Genomic DNA, 21245 nt, shown 5'->3' on the forward strand with positions numbered 1-21245 from the left:
CAAAATAAGACACCAGGCTAAGGCCCGGTTTTATCAGAACATTTCATTTTTTCAGAGACTCAATATTTTTATTCTTTAGAGTGTGTTAAGTTAGAAATTTAAGGTGTATGTACAATTGAGCCTTGATGGGAGGATTGGTTTCATGGAAGCGTGGCTTGTGAAAGCTCTTGTATGTGTTTTGGCAGTACTCATCACTCTCTATGTATGTGTCATGTGCAGCAAAACTTTGATCCAGAAGTGTGTTGCACCTCCACCGAAAGGAGGGGGTCACCCAGGGGCGTGTGTCAGCCACAAGGAAAGGATCATAAGTCAGCCATGTTGACCATCGCAGACATTGTCTGTTCTGATATTCTGAGTGAATGATGTATGCAATGCGTGCAGGGGTGAGGATCATGCATTTCGCTTCCACAGATACCAAACCCCCTCAATTCTCAGTAATAGAATGTTGTGATGATTCTGAAAGTATATGATGATAGATATAGATGCCATTTCCTTTATCTAGCAACTGCATATCCAAAGAAAGGTTGCTTGAATAAAATAAGGTTTGTAGTATTATGTGTATAATTTCTGTATTTTTCCAATTTTTTTAAGGGAACCTCTTTAAAGGGTGTATCACACTAGGAACAAGAATTGTTTCGAGTGTCTCCACCAACCAATGAAACCTGTGTAAAAATGTATGTTTAGTTAGATAACAATTTACAGGAAGGATGTAGCCTTAATTTTGCAGTTTTTAATTTCATCATTAAACCAAGAACAGGTTCAGATTAGGCTTATGGCCTTACAAAACAGGATTGCTTTAGACTATGTTTTAGCTTCAAAAGGAGGGGTATGTGTCCTAATTGAGGAACAATGTTGTGTTTTTATTGCAGATCAGAGTAGCAATGTGCAGCATGAACTAGATAAAATAGAAGGGATTCAAAAGAGGCTTAGAAAGGAAGTGGGGTGCTGTTTAAGACTTTTTGGGATGTGCATGCTCATCCTATTGCGCTGTGGGGAGACGAGAGACAATTGGGCAGCCAGTTTATGTTATCGCTTTCACACCCTATTCATATGTGAGCCAGTGTGTACGTGACACTGATACAATAATCAACTTAGATTGTTAGCTCTGCGGATGTGGCTTACATAGCTCAGTGTGCACTATCACTGTCTGAGCTATATAAGATTACAGTAAGAACATTTTAAGCTTTGTGAAACAGAATGCACTTTTATATTTTATCTACCAATCTTTGAAACTCTTTTAGATGGCGCTAATATTCTCAGACACAGAATATTCTGCTCATTATCAGAAATACATGCTCCCAGCTTCCGAAAAGATGGTGCAAATGATGCTATCTTATTTGATAACAAAGGTGAGTGGTTACCAGATTTGAGCTCTCTAATTGCTATATTCACTGCTCTTTCTCTGTTCCTTTGGATGGAGTAGGGCTCATTATATATCTTTGGCAGAGAGGGACACAGTCAAAGGTTACAAACCACGCCTTCTTCCTGGGGTGACCTCACAGCGCTAGTGCCTGCCCCTTTATACCGACAGCACGTTGCCATAGCAACTTCTTAGCGCTTCACGTTAAAGACATACTCATACATCCAAGCGGGAAGCAGCACTTAAAACTCCAGGGGTTAGACTTAAAGAACGGCAGAATATACAAAACCCTCATGGAGCCCAGAGGGACTAAAAGTATTAAAGGTGTATTATCCATCTTGCCTCCAGGCGCAACAGGGCTTTGTCCCAGTCCCCCCTTCTGATTGTTTGAGGGATACTATCTATTGCCTGGAACATTATACTTTCTGTGTCGCCTCCATGTTTCTCTCTCACATGGCGGGATAGTGGTGTATCAATAGCATTCCGGATTGTGCAAAGGTGTTCTAGCACTAATTCTAAACTCTCTTCAGGTTTTCCCCACATATTAAGACCGCAAATGCAGGTTGCCAAATAAATGATTCCCTTGGATCCACAGTTCATAAATTGTTTTTGTACAAATTGTTTGGTATCCGCCGAATTGCTGAAAGCACTGCTATTTTGCACAGATGGACAGGCTTTGCATCTATGGCACTTATAGCAGCCTTTGGTATTTTTCCCAGCCATGTTGTTTTACTTTTTTTAGTTGTTCTTGAGAAATGGTTGCTTACTAAAGTGTTCTTTAGATTTTTCGTCCTTCGCCAGGTGTTGTTCGGGTGTTTTTTCAGCACTTTTTTAAGATCTGTGTCGTTCAACAAGATATGCCAGTGTCTTTCAAGTGTACCAACTATATCTTTCCACTGTGCATTGAATGACGTAATGCATCTAAGCTCTCTTTGTGTATCTACTTTCTTTTGGTTGGTTAGCAGGGTATCCCTATTCGTTGTTAATGCCCTATGGTAGGCCTTTTCTATACAACTATTGCTGTAGCCACGTTCAGCAAAATTGGATCTCATTATTTTCGCCTGAGCTTTAAAGTCATCCAGATTCGTACAGTTACGACGTATCCTTAGGAACTTAGGGCCTCATGCAGTAAGCGTTGATAAGGGAAATATGGCCATGTTATAGCCAAAATTGGGTTTGAGATTCAGTAAGCGCCGATAAGTGCTTCATATCGCCAGGTTTCGGAGCCGATAATTTGGTTATGGCCAGTCGCCTGCCGATAAGCCTGTTTTCGACACTGATCGCCACTTTTTTAAATCGGCTGGATTCAACAAAAAAAAACAGCTTATCGGGGCTGATCGGCACTACGAAATTGAGATGTTATGGCCGATTTCTCCCGCCAACTAAAGTTGGCATTTTGGACGGGAGAACGATCGCTAAGGCTGCCGGAACGGCACTTAGAAAAAAAAAATCTTCTGTACATCAATGGAAGTCAATGGAGCGGGGACGTATAACAGTATAGTACTGTTTACGTTTCATTGCTCACAATACAAGGGGGATTTGCATTACAGTGTGGGGGCATTCCCTGCATTGTGTCACAGCTGACGTGTCTTATTTGCATAACATTCGACTTTTACATGTTTTCAGCATTTGCGGGTCACATTACTCATCATGTGATGATGTGGCAAGGGAAAATACTATACTACACTCTTAAAGGAGAACCTCACATCATATCACACATTTTACTCAACTCAGCGACAATTATTTACATGATGTCACACATGTCACACATGTCACACATACACAGTATATTCATCTTCCTTTACATTACACAATGCTTGTAATGTGACACGCATCTTTAAACGTTCATGTACATCTGTATTCTCATGTTTACATATACTTTTGGGTCCTCCCTATTTTCATGACGTCACTTATTGGACGCTCAATCACATTGCATGTTTACATTGTAACCGTTGCATTACAAGCACTTCAACCTAACTTATACGCACATGTACAGTAATTCATCATTGGGACACCTTGTAAACTCATTCTATACCAACTATCCTCCTTACACAAATGCATGCATATGCACACGACTATTCATTGTTGCCAACATGTCACAATAACATGGATAATTACACATGTTACACAAAACTTTTCCCACGTCAATCTCAGCCTTTTTGTCTCATTACATGACTGACTCTTGCGTTCACAAGTGTTACATGCATTGCACATGCAACTATTTATTTGCAAGCAATCTTTGTACAAAGCTTCACGTCACATCATTGCCAAATATCATCATTCCCTGCAGAATACACACAACAAATACTTAGAACAACAAGTGCACACAGCTTGCCACAGAAGTACTTTATTATGTTAATGTAACACCTTGCATTTTACTATGTCACCTGACATCATCACATACCTATTTAAAGGACGCACATTACCTGCTCATTCACAGCTACTCATTTCAAAATGTTGCGAATGTTTAGGAGACGCAGGAACATTCTTTTCTATGACATGCTTGCTGATCAAGAGAATGATATAGGGCAAGGTAGGGACACACCGAGGGACAGTGACAGTGACGCGGATACGACAGGGACAGGGAGAGGGACAGGCCGAGGGACAGGTAGAGGGACAGGAGATCAGAGGAGAAGACAGAGGAGACAAGTTGTGCCTCGTCCGCGTCTGTACAGGGAGAGAACCCTGTTAGATGGGATGAGTGAGGAGGAGATTGTAAGTCGCTATCGTTTGAGTTCAGCAGCAATCTTAGCTCTTTATGAGGAGATAAGGGGGGATTTAGATTTTTTCACAGCCAGAGGTCGTGCAGTCCCTGGGCTTGTTAAAATGCTGTGCTCATTACATTATCTTGCTTCCGCGTCATACCAGACAACTGTGGGCATAGTGGGCGGGGTCTCGCAATCTACATTCTCGCGGGCCTTGACCCAGTTTCTCTATGCACTCAATAGACGCGCTAGGAATTATATTCATTTTCCTACAGAGGCAACAGAGTGGCTGGAAGTCAGGACTGGCTTTTATAATATAGCAGGGATACCATCTGTGCTGGGTGCAATCGATTGCACACATGTTGCTTTGATTGCACCTAGTCAGAGTGAGCATGTGTACCGCAATCGGAAGCACTACCATTCACTCAATGTACAGGTGGTATGTGATGCCACGATGAGGATAATGCATGTGGTACCCAAGTTCCCTGGTTCCAGTCACGATTCCTCTATCCTGAGGAACTCTTCAGTCTTCCATGCGTTCGAAGAGGGACATTTTGAACCTGGTTGGCTGCTGGGTGAGTACATATTTACATGTTCTAACACAAAACACATGTTGATTTAGGAATGTTGGCATTGTACAATTTGATCACTAATGTCAGCTTATGTGTGCTCCATTCATTATAGGTGACTCAGGATACGGAATTAGGCCGTGGCTCTTGACTCCGGTGCTAAACCCTCAAACTGAAGCAGAGGACAGGTACAATGCAGCCCATATATCTACAAGATCTGTTATAGAGAGGACATTTAGCCTACTCAAGACCAGGTTTAGGTGTCTGGACAGAACTGGTGGGGCTCTTCTATACAAGCCTCAAAAAGTGTCTGATATTATCCTTGCCTGTTGCATTTTGCACAATGTTGCACTCAGGCACAATGTACAGTCAGACCTAGCTGAGGCTTTGGTAGACGAGCATCCCACCCATGTAGCTGCTGAAAATGAACAAACAGCCAGTGGTGGCCAGACACGACAGAATCTCATCAATTCATTTTTTTCTTGTAAGTACAAACTCATATGTTCCTAGTACTACTTTTATAGTTTAATTATGTTATATTAACAATAATGTTTCTTTATATAACCTTCTGTTAGGACACAGATGAATATGGGTTGCACACCTTTCTTTTCTCTGCTGTGTGCACAAAGGGATGTGGCACCGGTATGTTATTGTTGCACAGGTTATATAATCCCTCTTCAATTGTACTTTAGTTGTGTGTATGTGAATACAACTTGGGTAACAAAGCAATAATATTTTAGCATTGTGTTATTCCTTATGCTAAGACAAAACACATATTATGCCCATAATCATTCATGCTTCTAGTATGCTTACATACAATGTTATTGGTGCAGTGTAACATGTACATCCATATGATGTGTACACCAGGCTGATTTACATTTTGAATGTCATGAAATATACATGGTGTTGTACATTTAACACCAAATACACACTTTGCTGTGTTGTTTACGGTACTGAAGATGGCATGTCAATGTTTGCAATTTATATATTGTTCCTTTGCATTATAGGTATATCTCCAGTATGACTGATCATGGTATGTATATTTGCTGACATCTCTCATAAGATGTGGCTACCTCAATCTTCCTATAATTATTGGAACTAAAAACCCAACATATTGGTTTAAACACAAATGTTACATATATGTACTTTCTGTATCATGTATATGCATTTAGCTACTCTTGAGCTTTCATGTGCATTGTATTACAAAATGATTACTCACATTTCATCACATTTTATGTATGTTTCCTTATAATTTCCATTAATGTAATATAGAGGTGGTTGGAGAAAAGGGGATAACTGTACTTATTTGTTTACTTACGGGAGCACATTCATCACTAGCATAGACACACTTTTTAAGACAACTGTTTGTGTCTCTATCAATTGGTGTAGGATCCATGTATAACACCGACAAATGATAACACCAGCTTTATTATGGTAGCTTATATCATCATATTGACTATACTATGTATTTCTAAACGATTAATAAACACAGTAAACTATAGTTAGTTAGGTTAATGAAATATACACAGAAACGTACTTCATAACATGATGGTGATGTCATATTCAGAACATCATGCATTGGAGGGGACCATAACATCTGGCCAGTAACATTATTTGCTACAGTCCCAAACCATTTTATCTACATACCCATGTAACAAGAGATTTTAAAAATAAATGGCTACTTGGTTGTAAGTGTCCTTTACATTGGGAGAAGGAGTGGCTCACTGAGTAAAGACACACACTGGCACTGATAGTTTGAAGCAGGGGAGTCTGGTTCAATTCCCGGTGTGGGCTCCTTGTGACCTTGGCCAAGTCACTTTATCTCCCTGTGCCTCATGCGGCAAAAAAACATTTGTACGTTCCACGGGCCAGGGACCTCAGGCTGAAACATGTGTCTGTAAATCGCTGCGTACAACTAGTAGCCCTATACATGAACATGCTCATATTATTATTATTATTGTTACATAGTTTCGACAGTCATACGTTCCATTACATATTAGAATACACAAATGTGTTAGCAGAGTGGGAATGGTTGTTATATATAAAACACACCATGTCATAAAATGTTAGTAGTCATTAAAGAACACTCAATAAAAATTCATGAGGCACTCTTTTGCAACATCATTATGTTAATTAAGTGCTTATGCAATATAGGCATAAGGGTATCACATTTTTAATTGTTTGTTAATAAGCGCTGCAAGCAATATAAAATTAGTTCCATATGTAGTATAGTAGTCGGTGGCTCCTCCTCACAATCATCTCATATAAAGGTAGACTCTTCTGAAATCATACATTGATCCGATTGTATCTTCCCCGACATCTCTGAAATACAGCAAACACATGATGGTCAAAGATGGCACCTTACTAGATATGCATCCGTGACAACGCGTTACGCAGCTCTATATGATTGTGTAGATACACACGTCAGTCACTTATATGTTAGAAGTAAAACTGTTCATCAGTATGTAATGTTTCTTTAAATTTGTAGCAGGCATAACTATGTATAAGAAGTGAACGTTGCCTGTATACTGAAAGATGTGCGCGCACATCTTTGTGTGCGCACGCACTTCACGCTTGGCTCCACTAACTGTTAGCGCATGCGCAAAACAAAGCGTACGTTGTGCGTTCAATACATGTTGAAAATACCAGTAAACATAACATCTTTATTTCAAATACAATGAAGACGAAACTACATTCGTTCTAAACGAGTACATCTGTATTCTTTTTAAACAGACGTGTTTGAACAGAAAGCACGGCCGATAACACAATGCGCAAATGCAATACGTGTGACGTCATGTTAAGCCAGCGTGAAACGCACGCTAACACTCCTCCCACTCAATTAACATTCGGCTAACGCCCAGGGTACGCCTACAAACACTGAGCCGCACGCATCACACACTGCAGTTACCGTTACTATAACAAAACATGACAGCCAATAGGCTTTGAGGCGCGCACGTCGCTTGGGGGCGGGACTTACATCACTAATCATTTTTAAGGACGCCTTGGCCCATGACAAGGGTCCCACGTCATACGTGGTGGACCCGGTTTTCAATGTTGTAGATGTTGCATGATAACAAAACAGGTATGTGTTAGAGTAATGGTAAAATGTTGCTAATATGTTTAAAGGGATAGGAAAGTACGTATATTTATTCCGTCAGCAATGTGTACTACTCTTTCAGGTCCTACTATATTGTATTAGGAAACAATTTGTTTGTGATCGCTACATGTTATGCAGTCTGCAATGTTACGCTGTATCCACGCATTGAAAGTGAAAATGGTGGTTACAAAAAAAAAAAAAATTTAAACGCAGAGTCAACGCATAACGATTGTTATATTTACCATTCTTCTAGAATTAACTCTTCGCCTGGCTGCAACTGGTCGCTCCAGAAATGCAAGGCATTTTCATCCACGCTTAACCCAACCGCTGAATCCAGTATGGCACATATCTCCTCCAGGATGCGCTCATAGGAATCGCCACTGCTTTCTTCAAATAATTGGTCGGGAGGTAGGTTCATTTCTTCCGGTTCCCATTCCAATGCAATTTCAGCTGAAAGGCTTGGTACATAATCATAGTACTTTTGTTCTTGTACAATGTGGGTTTCAGGAATGGAGGCTGCAGATATTGCAGCACGTATCGATTCAAACGGATCAGTAGTAGCGGATACATTGCTATTGCCATTAGGAATAAATATGCCTTTCACGACAATATAAGTGCCGTCTTTCAGGAGAAATTGTTTTTCCGGGGCAATCTTCCAGAAACCATAGGTGTGTTGTAGCTTATCCTGGTCACGTTCAAAAAAGTCATTACTTGATAAAGTGAATCTTATTGAGGAATTAAAATTCCGTGCATGCTTACGGTCTTGGTAATAAGGATATTTTGCTCGAATGAAATCATCGATTTGGCGTGTGCTTGCTTTCTGTCCGCGACTGTTCAAGATGGCTTCACAGATCATGTACTTATACCCTAAAAGGGGATTAATATTGTTAACGAATTCATCAGCCATGTCTGAGTAGCACAAAAGCTGTGTGCAGGTCTGTGTTATTTGCTCATCAAAATGAATGTGCTGAATGGCTAACAAACTCCTGTTTTTCCTTGTCAAGGTCAACAAAACTAACTACTTTGACTCCTTATTTCAAACGCCAATTGGATTTGTTTGTCTAATTGGGTTAACAGTTGTGGTTCGTGATATGGGACTGTGGGAGAAACATTTCTCCTTCTTTTATCTCGTTTGTGAAAAACATCCCTAGACTGTGAATGCGTTCACATAGTGTTTTTTTGAAAACTAACAAAGACCAGTGTGTGAAAATATTTCTTAGCCAGGCATATCAGTAAAAACACACCTGCAAAAAGAAATGTTTTTTCCCCGCTTACATTTCTGTGTGTATGTGAAAGTCTGGTTAACTCCCTGTCTACATGAGTTTAAATACGTGTGTATATATATATATATATATATATATATATATATATATATATATATATATATATATATATATATATATATATATATATAAATATATCTCTTATAAAAATATATATATATTTATATATAATATTTTATTTTTTTTTATATTGCAGGAGTACACACAACATTGATGGCATTAAGTATACCTTGTATGAAACCTATTTAAATGGTGAGAAACATGATTGAATTAAGTAATAAACATTTGTTTAAGCACAATACTGTTAGAGTCTCATACTTAGGATATTTCTCAAACATTAGGCCTGTATTATTAAAATAGTGTTTTCACAAGGAAGCATGAAGTGTATTAGTTTGTGTATACCAGTTTATATAGTACTATATATATATATATATATATATATATATATATATAGTACTATATATATATATATATATAGTACTATATATATATATATATAGTACTATATATATATATATATATATATAGTACTATATATATATATATATATATAGTACTATATATATATATATATATATATATATATATATATATATATATATATATATATATATATATATATACATATATATATATATACTCACACACTCACACACTCACACACTCAGTGTGTGTGTGTATATATATTATTATACATTCTGAGATGTTATAGAAACGAACACACAACTGATTAAAGGACAAAATTACAATGGCCAAGCAAGGCAAAGGTAAGTAATAATTTACACATAATCCTGCTGTACACGTACAAGAAAGATGTTTGCACTTACTTAGGTGTTTTAATAATTGCATGTGACTAATATGCATATGCAATTCTTACATCAATTAACACACCCAAATGCAATGTTTTGCTGCAAAGTCAATGGCAGCTTCTCTAAACTTAGCAACTGGCTCCTGGTGGACCATTACTGAACAGACGATTACAACATAAATATTTATAACACAATTAATTATGAGTGTTAACATTTCCAAAACTTCACGTGTACAAGAACATAGTTGAAAGTTTGGAAACAACACAGTCTTCAGCATACATACAATAGTAATTAGATAATCTGAAGTCAACAAAACAAGGCCAAAGACATATTTTCTGAATTATAACATTTATTTTTTTTGTTCCTTTTGCGAGCGAGTAACAGGCCTGCTTGTTGTCTCTTGAATTTTCCTTTTTCTTTTGCCACCAACTTTAGGCACAACAGAGCCACTTTGAGTGGCCTCTGGCACTTCACAGGCAGGGCTTGTGGCCAGTGACTGTTCACCTACGGGGCTTGTGGCCAGTGACTCACCTACAGGGCTTGTGGCCAGTGACTCACCTACAGGGCTTTTGGGCAGTGATTCACCTACAGGGCTTTTGGGCAGCGATTCACCTACAGGGCTTTTGGGCAGCGATTCACCTACAGGGCTTTTGGGCAGCGACTCACCTACAGGGCTTTTGGGCAGCGATTCACCTACAGGGCTTTTGGGCAGCGACTCACCTACAGGGCTTTTGGGTAGTGACTGTTCACGGACAGGGCTTATGCCCAGTGACACATGTGAGCAAGTTGGTAGACACTGCACAAGTGATGGTTGGTCTGTTTCATGTGTGTCTTGTTTTGTTTTTGTCGCCTCCTTTGTAGGTGTCTGCTGCTGAATTTGTACAGATGGCAGCGGTAGGATGTCATCAGGAACCTGCACAGCAATGTCTGCTACTTGACCGGTAACATTTGGGCCTGGTGAATGAATATCAGATGAATGTGGTGAAAACTGACCTGCATGAACAGATCCTGGCTGGGAGGTGTTGAATTGTGGTACATTAGTCATTCTCCAGTAATTAGCTTGTGTTTGCTGAACAACTAATGCTTCGAATGAGGTGTTGATTTTTTGCAACTGTTTAGGCACTTCAATGAAGACTCTGTGGAGATGTGCCAATTGTGATACTGTTTCTTCCTGCAGTCCAATCATCCTTTCCAGCACTGTCATCATGTCTGAATGGCGACGATTTTCTGCGTCCACTATTTTTCCCTCTGAAGCTACAATTGCATCGTATGTGGAAGTTGATGGACGATTTGGCGGTACAACAGTTTCTATTGGCACCTCTTCATGGTCACATGATTGTATTTCAGTCTCTTCTGTGGCGTCATCCTCATCATACTCATCATCCTCATCACCATGATGTTCTAAAAAGAAATGTACACATTATTAAATGGCATGTTAATGTATGCTGTGTTACTATGTAATTGTACTGTGTCCTAAGTAACACCTAACATGTTAGCATACGTTTTATAACCTCATTAAAAACTACCTTGACTTACGAATAATGTTTGGACTCAGTATGAAATATGAATGAATGAAAAGTTGCTCTAAACTCAGAAGTCCTACATGATAATTAACATCACTAACACAATACATGTTGCCTTACACTTAATTTTCACTGACACTAAGTAATCCTATTTAAAGAAGATGTGCAAAACAAATAATGCACATGACAACATAACATATAGAAGAGCACATATTATATGGCCAGCAAATGATACACTCACCTTCTAGTAGTGTTGAGCTGGCTGACCCAGGTGAAGACACTTGTTCCATCTCAGGTGACACATGTCCTCCAGGGGCAACTATATATAACAATAACATAAGTTTTACATTTACATGTGTAAATATTGAACAAACACTTATTGTATGTTCTGTATTTATGATTAACTAACAACATCAGTTCCTTAACCGAAAATGTGTGTGAAAGTGAACATAAATAGTTGTAATAACACTGTACATGCCTGTGTACTTAGAATTTTTGAGTTCCCTAACATACAACATACTATGTTTCTGCAGTAATGCGTGAGGATAAATAGATTAAATGAGTACATAAAAATCATATGTTGTGTAGTGATATCAGTATCATAATGTACATAACTATCATGAGATGACCATTCACAATGGTTATCATGAAGGTGGTCATATTGCAAAAAGTGTTGTTTTTGGTAGAGGATATGTGTGGTACATTAATCGAAGATGTGGCACACCTGAATGTGGCTGTGACTCAACAAGACAACACATGCAGTGTGTGATAATGTGTCTTTCATAGTAGTTCAACTATAGATATGAGTGAACTAATGTGTGACGTACGCTTTGATAAGTAATGAGTTGTTGGGGCATTTAGTAGCTAGAGTTAAGCTTTCAAATGAGTGTGATTAACTTCAGTTGTGCTATTCAGGTTGTAAGAAAGGTATTCCCTTCCCCAAAAAGCCTAATCAGCCACACCTTTCAATGACTTGAAACAGGTGCAAATGGTGTGAACTAAGTTGACCGTGAAATGAGGCTGTAATTAGTGTGTGTGCTGAACCCCACCCCCTCTGTTGAAGTGTATGCTGTGATGAGATATTAATTGCAGCTGCTTTAACACAATGGTAGATGAGCTAAGTAGTCATCTGCAGTGTTTAAGTTATGAAAACAATGACATAACATATGATACGTGTGCCTCATTATGCTGTCTGTATATGACATAAAGCAAAAATGGACCTTTTCATAAGCAACTATAGATGTGTTAGTGCCAGTGATGTTTGTAGGCCGTTACATGCAATTTCTTTGATGCATGCTTAAAATAGGCAGTAATGTCATGTTTGTCGGAGTAAAATCAATAAAATACACAATAATATGATACATATTTCTGTTCTGTACCTGTAGCTACTAATAATTTCTCATGAACATGTGTTACACATGTGTACTACCCTGTTGTTCCCCATCTTCGCCCACCATCAATTGCTTCCACTGCAGCTATGCATTTTGGGAATTCACATGTAAATGAGCACGCAATGGCACGTGCTATATTAGTTACTGCTTTTAGTAGGACTACTACATATATGTCTATTTTGAGATATATATATACAGAATCAGACATATACATATATAGATGCAGGTATGCTTATATTGTGAAGACAGTATAAAAAGCAGTGTAAATATGCAAAATAACTGTAAGCAACGACACGCCTAGTACAGTAATATTTATCACCTGCTGGAAATTGTGACGGATAAATTCCAATGTCACGGTCACCAGCCAAGCCTTCCACGACGACGGTAAGTAATTTTGGCCGAAGCAGCTCCTCCAATGGAGTCAATATGAGACGTTGTGGTGTGGGCCCACCTCCAGTGCCAGTAGCATGCACGCGTTGGTCTTGTATTTTCTTTTTCAATTTGGACCTAATATCATCAAATCTTTTCCGACAATGATACTTGTCCCTGACACTATTCCCACAGGCATTGACACCAATGACTATTGTGTCCCACATTTCTTTTTTGCTTGCTGCACTTGTCCGCCCTTGAAAAACATATAAAAGATATGAGGTAAATTAATAATAATATAAGCACCAGTTTCCTACACTGCTAGCTGTTCCAAGAGATAGCAAACATGCTGTTTTATGTGTAATATGTGCAGCACATGAGCATTCACTACTAAACCTATACATGTAAGCAAGGTTGCATTCATATTGTATGCAGTTCTGGCAAATTGACCGCCTGTGTTTATTTGTCCTTGTAAGGCATGATAAAAAGCTGTGTTTCCACACTAATGAACATAGAAAGATATTGTGTACCCATATTTGCATATGAACAAAACTCAGATGACCTAGGATCACATGTATTTGAATAATAAATGTAAAGTTACACTTACCTACTAAATGTCCATAGAGACTGTCATAGTGCTCCAGAATGCCAGTGACAAGAGCCCTATTTTCCTGGTCATTGAAGCGAGGATTACGTGGCTTCTCCACACGTTTTTTCCGAGCAGGTTTAGGGTCAGAGCTTGGCTGGTGCTGACTGGACTCTCCTTCTTCCAATGGAAGAGCCTCCAAAAGCTGGCCACCAGCAAGCACGCCACCACCAGACACCCCATCAGCAACTGCGCCACCAGCAGCACTCCCAGCACCAGCACTCCCACTCCTAGCACCAGCACTCACACTCCTAGCACCAGCACTCACACTCCTAGCACCAGCACTCACACTCCTAGCACCAGCACTCCCACTCCCAGCAACAGCACTCCCACTCCCAGCAACAGCACTCCCACTCCCAGCAACAGCACTCCCACTCCCAGCAACAGCACTCCCACTCCCAGCAACAGCACTCCCACTCCCAGCAACAGCACTCCCACTCCCAGCAACACCACTCGGTGCACCAGCAACATCACTCCCCTGAACAGTACGTTCACTCCGACGCGTACTCCCACGAGTAGCACTCCCACTCCCACCAGCATCACTCTTCCCACGCTTTGCGGGCATACTTCCAGCACTCACAAAAAACAGACAAGAAATGTACAGGCAATCACACGACCCACTTCCACATATAAAACAAGACAAAGATGTAAACAAAACAACAAAGGACAAAGCTCACCCAATACACAACAAGTCTCTCAGTCAATATGCAAATCTTCAATCGTCCAGCTCTGTGCGTCTCTCTCTCTCTCTCACTCCCAACAACACAGAGAATGATTAGCAGTACACGTTGCCTTTAAATATGGCGCGCAATCAAAAACATGCTTGTTTCGCCTGATTCAGCAAGATTTGTGATTGTGCAACCTAACAGCACCCCGCCACGCACGCCGATACACCTGTGTGTGATCGGCTCATCATCGTGAGAGTGGGCGGATTTGTTTTCTGGTTGATTTTGCATGTATTCGGCACTTACTGCATACGGAGAGGGAAAAACGCCAATAACATGACTAATCGATAAGCTTGCCGATTTCACATAATCGTCGCTTACTGCATGAGGCCCTTAGTGTTCAAATCCTTAAAGCAATGTTCTACAATATGTGACACATTAACTTAAGATGTGTGTTTAAACCTATGAATGATTAGGTCTGTTGTTTTGCTGTAGACATTTAGTGCAACTTGACTCTCTTAAAGACATACTTACTTTGTTCTCTGTGCAATGTATTTATACTGGGACTAGTTGTTTCATATACTCACCTGAGCAGGTGATTTTGGTACACCTTTGAAACCTTGATTGCAGGTATCCAGCCAGAGTAGGTTGTTTTTCATGAGATGTTTTTCATCCCTTGTTCATTACCCGCCAGGTATATACTGTATAGTTGACGCCTAGAACTGTTTTTTTTTAACCTAAGTTTGGTCTACTTATTATTACAAGCGGTTATTTTATATTGGTCATTATTAAATGTTATGTTTTAACTTAATTTCACAAATCATCTATGGTGCGCCAAATAGGGAGACTTTCCTGTGGTATTTCTTTGTATTATATGCTTTGAACATTGAACATTGTACTGTGTTTCTTGAGTTAACAACATATCCATAAAGATAAACAAAAACAGCAGTTGTTACTAGGCTCATGGGCATTAAGGTAATGTCATGTTACTTCAGGATAATGCTATGTTAAATTAAAATAATGTGACAATACTTTTATCCCTTCAATACATGAAAAAAGTTATTTCAATTATCTTTTATACATTTTAAAATATATTACCCCCTTAGAAGCCCAATTACTCGATAACCATGGGCTAATGGTGTGATATACCTAGCGACATGCATATGTGGACTCAAGTATGTTGCCTAACAGCTGTGGAAATTTATACTTGAACGCATAGGGTGTATCAGGAATGAATTGGATACCTCGATCTCGTGTCACATCAGAGATCAACATGGAGATGCCAAAGCCCTAATTTTTACGGGAATAGATCAGATCATGCCAAATATCAGTAGAGGTAAATGGGATAAAAAAAACTCCTATTGAGGGAATCTCGGTGGATATACCATATACATACCATGTCCCTAAATGGACTAAATGAAGGGTTTATGTACAGTACACTCCCTTCATTCACTGATTTATATCCACTAAAGCTGATTATCTTTACATGCCACACTACAACTGTCCCTCATATATGGGATCACTAGTCTTTGTCACACAGAGGGAACAACGCACCCTTCAGTATGTGAATAAATACAAGTCACTGAGAAGCATCTCTAACATCGCTGTTTGAGCAAAGAGGAGGTGCAACAAACTTTGCATACTCATCTATATATACACTTTATATATATATTTTTTTTTAAGAGGCATCATAGTAATATTAGCCAAAACTTCTCTTAGTGATTTGTATTTATTCACATACTGTAGGGTATGATGTTTTCATTGTGGGCCAGTTATAGTGTGGCATGTAAAGATAATCAGCCTTAGTGGATATAAATCAGTGAATGAAGGGTGTGTACTGTACATTGAAGCTTTTATTAACCTGTACATTACCAGGAAAAGCACTCTGTATTAGATTTGTCACAATCATACTGCAAGCAAGCAAGTTCCCCTGAGAGTGCGAGATGCAATGGAGTGAGCTGTTAACCATTTAAAAGTGGGAGGGGGTGAGCTTCAAACTAGGTAGGAGGAGCCACCCTCCAATCAGCTAAGACCAGCTGAACAAGAATTGTAAAACATACAGCTCATATTGAACCCCCAAAATAACCACAACATATATATAAGCATATAAGTGCTTTTTTTCTGGTAATGTACAGGTTAATAAAAGCTTCAATCAGACTTAGAACTATGCAACTAATTTTGACAGATTTATTATAAATCATTCTTCCTGGTAATGCACAGGTTATTAAGAATTTATATTAGTGTTAGGGACCCTTGAGATGTGGTCTGCCGTGTAGTGGCTCAGGGGCTTACAACAATTTGGCCAAAATGTTAAACTAAAAGACCATTTTATTTAATAGATATCTATACAAATATATTTAGGCACTGTACCGTGTATAAGTTTCACTGAATGTGCACTGAGCTCTGTCTGTGTTTTATGGTATGTCTCTGGTTTTAAATATATATTGCCATGCTCAGTAGCACTCCTCTGTGACACTTATATGCGTATATATATGTTGTGGTTATTTTGGGGGTTCAATATGAGCTTGTAGGTGTCCTGTATGTTTGGTAACTTTATGGACCAGGATTTCACACTCATGAACCAGATTCCTTTGACCATCGGCCTCGAGGCCATAGACGGCCATCCCCTCCAGCTAGCGTTCATCTATCTGAAGACTGTTCCCTTCACACTTTCCACCTCGGATGGTCACACTGAGCGTATTATTTTTGGCGTCTTTCACTTGCCCACGGTCCAGGTCATTCTGGAATTACCCTGACTCCAGCTGCACAATCCGTGTGTTGATTGGATGGACAAATTGCCTATCGAGTGGGGTTCCTCGGTGAAGGATTCAGGGAAACTCTCAGTGACAACCCTCGCCGGCGTTGAGACGTCTGTCCCGTCTCTCTCCACTCTTCCTGGTGTTTACTACGATTTCAAGGATGTCTTTAATAAGACCCAGGCTGAGGTTCTATCGCCACATTGCTCGTTTGACTGCCCCATAGAACTAATTCCCAGAGCCACACTTCCAAGTCTAAATCTTACCCCCTTTCCGTGCCTGAGACCAAGGCTATGTCATCTTATATCCAAAAAAATCTCAAAAGAGGTTTTATCCGGAATTCCACCTCCCCAGCCGGGGCTGGGTTCTTTTTCGTGAAAAAAAAAGATGGCTCATTAAGACCTTGTATTGATTTCCGGGGTCTCAACAAGATCACAATTAAGAACCGGTACCCCATTCCAATAATCTCGGAGCTATTCGATCGGCTACAAGGAGCCACTATATTCTCCAAACTCGACCTCAGAGGGGCGTACAATCTGATTCATATCCAGGGAAGATGACGAGTGGAAAACCGCTTTCAATACACGCAGCGGCCATTATGAATATCTCGTGATGCCGTTTGGCCTCAGTAATGCCCCGGCCGTATACCAGGAGTCCATGAATTAGGTCTTTCGGGATGTTCTGGATATGTTCGTCATAGTATACTTGGATGACATACTTATTTTTTCCAAAAACCTAGAGGAGCATATCCGCCACACCAGGGTGGTCCTTTCTCGTCTTCGCGCAAACAAGCTCTATGCTAAGATGGAGAAGTGTCTCTTCCCCCAATATTCCCCAGCCTTTCTGGGCTATATCATTTCTGATAAAGGCTTCACCATGGATCCGGAGAAATTGAAAGCAATTCTGGACTGGCCGCAACTTAATTCCCTGAAAGCAATTCAACGCTTCCTCGGGTTTTTGAATTATTACCGGAAATTCATTCGCAATTTTTCTACCACAGTCTCTCCCATTACCGCCCTTACCAAAAAAGGGGCCAACCCCACTTCTTGGTCCCCTGACAGGGAGCTGTGTACCATTGGTAACTGTATCCCTCAGGAGGCTGCTACAAGCTTGCTGTGTGATGTTCGGCAATTTCGTGCCTACAGAGTTTTCCATCTTATCTGGCACCGCCGTGTGCATTCTCTGTATACATTCTGCTGATGGCCTATTAGTTCCACACTGCTGCCGACCATATTTAATCTGGTTTCACGCTGTTTACCATTCTGTGCTGTACCATATATGTAGCGGTGAACATATAGCTAGCATTACGCTATACTTCCCTGTGGATATATTACTATCATACATTAGGGTTGTGGATACCATTAATCCGCACTATATTATTGCTGAGAAGGGATTGTCCCGCTACTAATTCAGCTACAGTAAATAGCAGCAATCTTTACATTATACAGAGCACCTCACTATACACGTTAATGGATATTCTATTTGTAGGTAGATTTTGATGTACTATACCATTTCTAGTGTATACTGTAGATGTTGTCCTGCACAGGCTCAATCCACATACCACCAACCTGTGATTGTGTTGAACTTTACCTGTATGTACTATGATCTCCACCATTCAGTAGTTAGGAGTTAGATCAATCTATAGGTTAGAGTTGAACCAGGGTTAGGCTAATCCTTATGTCGAACCCAGGTCTGTTATTACTTCAACATCTGTTTTGGACCATCTCATATTAGAATTAGCTGGTTGGTTCCACGTACAGCAATCATAGGTTGGTTTGATGGGTATGCTGTGCCAGCGATTACATTCTATTACAGCACCAGCAGGCTTTATACTAGTAACATCATTGTAGAGGCACTCACTAGGTTCAGTTACTCTATCATGAGATAGGTCCCTTTAGGTGGTTATTTTGCATATTTACCTCCTATTATATAATGTGGTAATCAGCAACTATTTTGCATTACACCTTTAGTTCAACCTTACCACTCCTGTCCCACTCCCACCCTATTTTTATTACACCACACACATATTCATCATTATATATCTTTTATGTGTAGACTTTTTTTTAGCATTATACCTATTAAATGTTATGTTTTAATAGTCCCGGAGTGCATCTACCAATGAGCTTCTAGCTAGAGAGAGGGTGACAACACACCTTTCCCTCTAATTTCGGATAAATACTTTATTCAGCTCATCTGATGCACCCAATGCCAATCTAGGTATTTGTGGGCGCAACTCATAATTACAAACTACAGAAACTATCATCAGTGAGCAGTATATTCTTTTTGTGTCTCCAGGTTTTATAACTGCAATATTTTTTACTTTTTCTGACTTGTTTGTTAAAATATCCCAATGTGTTTCGAGCAGGCTGAACATTATGTTACTGATTTTAGTTAATACCCCATTAGCATTGAGGTTAACTGAGGCTAACCTCACGTAAAATGGCATAACGGAGCTTAGTGCATTAAGGTTCACGAGTTACAGACTCTACTCCCACCTCACTAGATGTCCCATTTTACATTCTCTGTATTCCAGAAAGGGAAACCATTTGAGCTGGCAGTGGATGTTGGCTGTGGGACAGGGAGATACACTCGACCAGTGGCCCCCCATTTTGAAAAGGTGATTGGACTAGACATCAGTGAGTCTCAGTTAAACAAGGCCAGAAGATCCACTTCAGAGAAGAATGTCTTATACCAGTGAGTCCTCTCATATGTCTTTTATTTGTACCCAGCGACTTGTTTACAGCGGCCTTTATCATCACAACAATGAGTTTCTCTACAAGTAGCTCCATGAATGTTATATAGTTATTTGTGTGACAACCTTTATTATTCTTGTGCTGTAAGATGCACGCCTCTGCGCTAATTATTGTTCCAAGTTTCACCTTTTACAGTGGGTCATTTCTCTCTGCAGCACATCACCAGCTGAGGAGATGCCACTGAAAGATGCCTCTGTGGACTTAGTGTTTGCAGGGCTTGCTGCTCATTGGTTCATCATAGACAAATTCATGCAGGAAGCAGCTCGAGTGCTGAAGCCTGGTGGCTGTCTGGCCTTGCATGCTTTCATCCCAATATTTGAGATTCAATATCAGGACGTCTCTGAGACACTGACAGCCATCATTACTGAGGTGGTTGGAGACTATCTGTTCTGGTTCCTTTATATCATTTGTTTCAGGTTTTGCAAATCCTCATTGTATTTGTTTTTTACTGACTTTAATGAGAAATGTACTTTTAACAGTACTACATGGTGAATGAGACATTGCCGTACTTGGTGTTCAGTGGTTAGCGAGAGGAATGTAAAACCCCCTTAGTCAATTCCCTTTGATTTATAACACAGATTTGTTAAGGATAACTATGAAAACGGAAGGAACCCTCTGACTCACTTAACCAAGTACAGAGATATACGTTATTTCTGTTACATTTACATGAATGTAATCTAGAATGGACAACTGCTTAAATAAGGGTTGTAACTCTTACATTTACTAAAGAACATAAGACTCTTCCTCAGAGTGATTCAGCTAAATGGATTCCTCTGTCAAATTAACTCTAATAATAGGCTAAAGCTGTACAATTCTGGGCATTATTGAAATCCCTGCTCTTTGATTGGTTAGAATTCCGGGCATTATTCATTCAGTAATGCCCGGAATTTTTGGCAACTTGCCAATTCACATTTCAGAGATGCAGGGGGCACGCTGAGAATTTGAAATAAAAAAACTGCCAAATTTAAAACTGCTAACAGTAAATACCTCTCCTGGTCCAAGCTCCAGCTGCATCCCTCTTCCTCTCCTCACACACAGCACAGCAGCATATGCAGGCTCTCTCACAGCTGCTAGTGCTGTCAGAAGCTGGTGGGTTCTAACTAGTAACTTTGTTACATGCAACAAAGTAATATTGTTTCCACAACTTGTATAGCTTGTGCTAAGGTAATTTTTATCTGGTTTTTATTTAGTTTGTAGTTAAAATCACTGTCCCCCAACTTCTCTTCCCCATCACCCCTTCACCCACCTCTCCCCCTCCCCTCCACTCCCCCCATACCCCCAACTTCTCCCCCCTCATCCCTTTCCTCCCCTCACCTGCC

At 39.8% G+C, this 21245-nt stretch overlaps 2 protein-coding genes across 4 annotated transcripts in view; one reads left to right on the forward strand and one right to left on the reverse strand.

The window, feature by feature from the left end:
• Nucleotides 1-1199: 1199 nt before the first annotated feature.
• LOC142498794 (putative methyltransferase DDB_G0268948) overlaps nucleotides 1200-21245 on the forward strand; it is a 142123-nt gene continuing 122077 nt past the window's right edge. For 2 of the 3 annotated variants that reach the window (XM_075607253.1, XM_075607256.1), the window contains exons 1-3: nucleotides 1209-1349; nucleotides 19707-19867; nucleotides 20082-20295. In XM_075607253.1, the coding sequence (XP_075463368.1) occupies nucleotides 1242-1349; nucleotides 19707-19867; nucleotides 20082-20295 (483 nt within the window). In that variant the 5' untranslated portion in view covers nucleotides 1209-1241. Of the gene's footprint in view, nucleotides 1350-19706; nucleotides 19868-20081; nucleotides 20296-21245 lie in introns of all 3 variants that reach the window. The other variant, XM_075607255.1, reaches the window with a different exon arrangement.
• LOC142498591 (uncharacterized) lies at nucleotides 10173-13452 on the reverse strand. Its single transcript, XM_075606799.1, has 3 exons — nucleotides 13057-13452; nucleotides 11588-11665; nucleotides 10173-11224 (listed from the first exon to the last, which is right to left on the reverse strand). Exons 1-3 carry the CDS (start codon nucleotides 13331-13333, stop codon nucleotides 10173-10175), a joined length of 1407 nt encoding a protein of 468 aa, XP_075462914.1. The 5' UTR covers nucleotides 13334-13452.

Source organism: Ascaphus truei, chromosome 7 (genome assembly GCF_040206685.1).
Source record: "Ascaphus truei isolate aAscTru1 chromosome 7, aAscTru1.hap1, whole genome shotgun sequence".
NCBI lineage: Eukaryota > Metazoa > Chordata > Amphibia > Anura > Ascaphidae > Ascaphus > Ascaphus truei.

Excerpts from the sequence above, each read along its gene's own strand:
- LOC142498591 (XM_075606799.1), bottom strand. The coding sequence starts at position 13,333 with ATGTGGGACACAATAGTCATTGGTGTCAATGCCTGTGGGAATAGTGTC. Across the intron at positions 11,666-13,056 it reads TCCGTCACAATTTCCAGCAG|TTGCCCCTGGAGGACATGTG; the intron begins GTGATAAATATT and ends TGTTATATATAG. Across the intron at positions 11,225-11,587 it reads CAGCTCAACACTACTAGAAG|AACATCATGGTGATGAGGAT; the intron begins GTGAGTGTATCA and ends ATTTCTTTTTAG.